The 5000-nt window shown below is 41.1% G+C and overlaps 1 protein-coding gene across 1 annotated transcript in view; it reads right to left on the bottom strand.

Annotated features, from left to right (window-relative positions):
- Nucleotides 1-3370: 3370 nt before the first annotated feature.
- LOC119599012 (cholinesterase 1-like) overlaps nucleotides 3371-5000 on the bottom strand; it is a 4032-nt gene continuing 2402 nt past the window's right edge. Inside the window, 6 exon segments of the mRNA XM_037948751.1 lie at nucleotides 3371-3513; nucleotides 3771-3885; nucleotides 4072-4201; nucleotides 4341-4506; nucleotides 4622-4797; nucleotides 4952-5000. The exon segment at nucleotides 4952-5000 is cut by the window's right edge and continues 93 nt beyond it. Coding sequence (XP_037804679.1) covers nucleotides 3433-3513; nucleotides 3771-3885; nucleotides 4072-4201; nucleotides 4341-4506; nucleotides 4622-4797; nucleotides 4952-5000 — 717 coding nt within the window. The 3' untranslated portion in view covers nucleotides 3371-3432.

The following is a 5000-nucleotide window of genomic DNA, read 5'->3' as shown; positions in this document are numbered from 1 at the left end:
TATACTTCCGTCGCAAATCCAAATGAACAAAGTTATTGGACACAAGTGTAAAAGATCCCCAATCTGGAAATTTACCATGGTCAAATTTCAACCAGCGTCTATGGACTTACATTGCAACTCAAAGCTAACAGTCATTGGACACGTGTGTGTAAGAGCCTGAAATTGGAAATTTACCAAAGTTAAGTTTGAACCATCCATCTTGTATAAGCCAAGTAAAAAATAAATAAATAAATAAATAAATAAGTTATTAGACTAGCAAGTGTCACAGCTTGAAACTGGAAAGTTACCATGGTTAAGTTTCATTCATCCATCTTTTATAAGCCTAACAAGATATGCAAACAACAGACCCAATGAATCTAAGAAACTTATTTTTCATGCACTGTCGTCAAAACAAAGTTATTAGATTAAGAAGTGTCAGAGCTTGAATCTGGAAAGTTTCTACGGTTAAGTTTCAAGCAGCCATCTTTTATAAGACATAATATATACAAATGATAGAACGAATAAATTAAATAGACTTATTGCAAGTGTAGCAGCCCAGTTAAGAAAGAAAGGGCGAATGAAAATGTTTAAAAGGATTATGCTTCAAATTTGAATACAGAGACGGGTATTGGAACTCGGCTCCTTACTTCAGCGGCAGATTTGGTCGCCTAACAGCACCAGGCCTTACTGTAGGGGTTGGGAGGTAAATTGCATCCCTTGTACTAGCTTATTTATCCAATTATTATAATGTTATGTTTCATAAATTTGTTAGTATTCAAAGGTATGCTTCAATCGAGTTCGGTGTGTGAAGTACTACTAGTTTAATAGTATTTATGACTACCTGGCCACAGTTGTTACTTTTCACGATTGGTTTGTTTGCAGTTTTACGTATGACTACTGACATGGAAGATATGGATGAACAGAAAGAAATTGAATTTCATCAGTTATGGAGAATAAAGGAAGAAGCAACAAGGATTGTTTTTCTCCAGAATCCATTGAAACATTCATTCAGTAAACAAATCCCAACAGGAAGGGCGAGGCCGCAGCGACATTTACCTTAGATTTAGATCTACATTTATATCTATAACTATGTAAAGGAATCGTGGAGGATTCCTTGTTTTATAGCATATATAAAAAATACAAAGAATTTATTTGATTTTATCGTCAATACAAGAACTGCTTCATTTAATTTCGTTAAGCTTTGTAAATTGTTAGGCACAGTGACGCTCGAGCTATACACGAACGCTCTACAAAAACGCTCGATTTTTATCCGCTTAGGCCTCGCCAGAGACCTATGTGATACGTCTTGTGTGCAGCATAACTTTCGACCATTCATGTTTTGTGAAAATTTAGGCTGGTCACACAGTAAGTCAACTGTTTATAACATTAGGAGTATTTTGTTCAGATATTTGAGCATATATTAAGAACAAAATTGTGTCTTTAGTGTTATGCATAGAAATTCTGTGATATAAGTACGTGCCATTCCTACAGTGTTCTGGTATTTCTATAAAGCTTTATTGTAGTATTTACCAAAGAATAATGTTTAGTTTCCTTCTCATTTGATGAAAATATCCTGGCTTTAGTTATTGAACTTATATAAAGTGCCTTAAATACCCCGGGAACGGCTTTACGGCAGTATAAGGAGTAGGAATTGTTCGTTTAATGTTTAAAGATGCTAGTCTAGCAGTATTTTCTTTATAATCTTATACTGATCTATTTCTATCTCGTATTGTATAACTATTTTTTGATATTTGCATATTTTCTTCTGTAGATTGTGTACATTTCCAATTTGTAAGGATTTTCTTACAACTTTTCACCGCGCACGTTTGTGCCTGTGTGCAAGCAAGCTGCTTATTATATAGCAAGGATACACTGTTTTTGCCTACCAGCTTGTGAATTTCATAATGAAGGTTTAACTGGCTGCATGTGCATTAGTTGAGGCAATACAGTCTATCTATCAACCTATCCGTATCTATCTATATTATCTTTCTGTGTATCAATATTTATATCTATCTTTCTATGTACCAATATTTATATCTATCTGTCTGTCCATATATCTATCTATATGTCTATATGTAATTATCTATCTATTTATATATATTTATATTTTACATCTATCTACCTATTTGTCTATCTATGTATCTGTTGTTCATTTCATCGCACTTGAATACTAGGCAATAGTAAAAAATCATCATAGCTAGATTTCATTTTATTTATATTCACAATCGCTACAAAAACAAAAACGAAGAGAAGAGAGAAAACTCAAGGATGAAAATGTAAAAACCAGGTATCCTACGAAGTACACAAGAAGAAGAGGAGGAAAGCCTTATCCTTCGTGAAGGTCCCTTACACATATCCTAAACGTGTGATCAAATATCGACAACGGCAGACAATAGATATCCAAGGTTGAAGTCACACCGTTTTATTGAATCATGTTGGTACTGTACATGGAGGGCAAAGGAGTCTGCAATCGGGATATTTGCAGTGTTACGAAATGATTTGTGTGTTCCTCTGTATGTAAGCGTGTGGAGAGAGAGAGAGAGAGAGAGAGAGAGAGAGAGAGAGAGAGAGAGAGAGAGAGAGAGAGAGAGAGAGAGAGAGAGAGAGAGAGAGAACTATCAGACAGACAGAAAGATAGACATAGAGGGAAAGGGGAAAGGGATAAAGATATAACAGTATTTCTTTAGTACATTTCTTGCATTGCGAACTTATTAGTTCCTCGTTAAGAGAATGGACAATCTTATACAATCTATTACCACTTCACAGTCATACTTTGGCTCAGTCCAGTTCGGTTGGAGTTCGGGAAGAGCAGGGTTCGAAATAAAGATCGAGAAATTTCTATAAGGCAATTCTAAGGACCAAAAATATTTACTACAGCTTTGTAGTAGTTGGCAGCAGGGACTGTGCAGCCAGTAATCTTCCCTCATCAACTGCAGATTTTCATATTTGTCGTCCTTGCAGCAGTCAGGATGATTAAGGAACCCTAGAACCAATTTCCTGTGATATATTGCGACTCAGCATGATCTGTGTCTTAAACAACTTGACCTCGCCACAATAGGTGCTGAAGCAGGTGCAAATTAGTACTGCTGTATTGCTTGTTTCCAGCATCAGAAAAATAGGACTCGCTGGTAGTCGATGACTGGAGACGATGCTCTCTATGTTAATATTCATGTTTTATTAACGGATGCATATTTTTTATCAATGTTAGAGGGAGACACCCTATATCTATTATGCTGCGAGTTTGCCGGTTTTTTTTTTTTTTTGTCTCATAAATACGTTTTATACACACATTGTAACGGTGTGTATCTTTTGTTGATAGATATCAACATATTTGTTTGAACACTTTGTAGACAAATATGAATTTCGTATAAAAGGTAAATAACACAATACACATGCTTGATATATGCTAATTATTCAAGCGATAAGCAACCGAGGCTCTTTCATCCTGGCGTCCTAATTCTGGTCCTTGGAGAAGCGGTCCGGGTACAGCAACTTGTTCATCTTCCTCGGCAGATTCCTCCAGAATTCGATGTCCTGAAAAAGGTGAAAATGTGACACCATTTAATTTTAGCCATTACACTCGGAAATTACGGGCTTGTTTGCAGCATGCAAAGCCCATTCTGGTGACAAGTTATGCAATGCAGAGTATATAAATTAAGCTGTCCGCCTTGCTTTTGACATGCTTGAAATGGGAAATTGTTGGGGCCAGTTTCTTGTTAAAAGTTTCGTATCAGCGTGATCGCGGTCCCTCCACCCAAGATTATTTAGGGCCCTGTGACTGAACGCAGTACCTGATCCCTGGCGTAGGCCTTCATGGCGGGGGCGGAGGTGATGCCGAGGTAGGAGAGGCTCGAGGCCTCGGTCGGCGTCCACTTAAAGCCCAGGGACAGGTCGGGCGTCGGGTTCCTACGAGGGAGATCATTTAGTGGATTGCATTCTTTTGTGCAGCAAATAAACTGACGTTTTTGCAAGAGAGTTATGGAACTCATTGCTCCTCCAAAGAGATAGTTCACTGCAGCGGTGTGTCACATCAGCTCCCGAGACGAAAATTACCCGTTATTCGACATCCGTTAGAAAGTGTTTCCCTCTTACCCGGTGGCGGCAAAGTTGGTCCAGAGATCCACCATGATCCGAGACACGAAGAGGTCCTCGTCCTTGCTCAGACTGATGTTGAGCTTATCGAAGGAGAAAAGGTACTGCAGGTCATCCGAGTCACCCACGTCTGTGTGCGAGAGGAAGCGTTTGTGTCGCTCGCCGCCGGAGTTAAAATCCGTCACTTGAAGATAAAACAAAACAAACTGACAATGAATATATCAGTGTGCACAAAACCTCGGAATCTGCACTCAGTCAGGGCTTCTCACAGGCCAGGTTCCAGGCGGGCGAGGGTCCCCTGAACAGGTCGGAGAAGGCGTGCTCCCCGCGGTGCTGCAGCTCGTAGGCGAAGACGCGGTAGCCGAAGGCGGCGTCGCGTGCATGGTGCACGATGGTCTCCACATTGCACATGCTGTAGAAGCTGTCGCCGAGGAGCTTGGGGGACAAGGAGGGTCGGGATCAGGCCGAGGTACTGACACTGAGATGCACTTGCTTCAGAGCCCATTTATAAATCAGACTGTGGCAATTAGCGATTCCCTGCTGGTCCTACCTTGACGAGAGGATCGATCTTGGTCAGGTCGAACTCCATAGGCCCCAGGTACCTGTGGAAGGCCAGGCGGGCCAGGTACTCGGGGTCGTCGTCCCAGGCCTCGAAGCCGAGGGCGGGGGGACCCACGAGGCTGAAGTTCTGGATCATGCTGTCCACGACGCCGTCCTCCACGAACGCTGTAGGAGGAAGCGCGAGAGAGGTTCCAGATTACTTGAAAAATCGACCGCCAGTTGGCGAAATGCTGTGCAGTAAGTGCGTAACAGTAAGTCTTTATATATGGCTAAAATGGTACTTGTGGCTGCGTAGACAGAGCCAGACGCCGTCCCTCACCTCTGGCGTTGAGAGCACCTTCGTCCCGCGTGACCCCGGACAGGACGTC

This window comes from Penaeus monodon, chromosome 42 (genome assembly GCF_015228065.2).
Source record: "Penaeus monodon isolate SGIC_2016 chromosome 42, NSTDA_Pmon_1, whole genome shotgun sequence".
NCBI classification, from domain to species: domain Eukaryota; kingdom Metazoa; phylum Arthropoda; class Malacostraca; order Decapoda; family Penaeidae; genus Penaeus; species Penaeus monodon.
The sequence above is the reverse complement of the archived record's forward strand: the minus strand, read 5'-3'. Positions and strand labels throughout refer to the sequence as shown.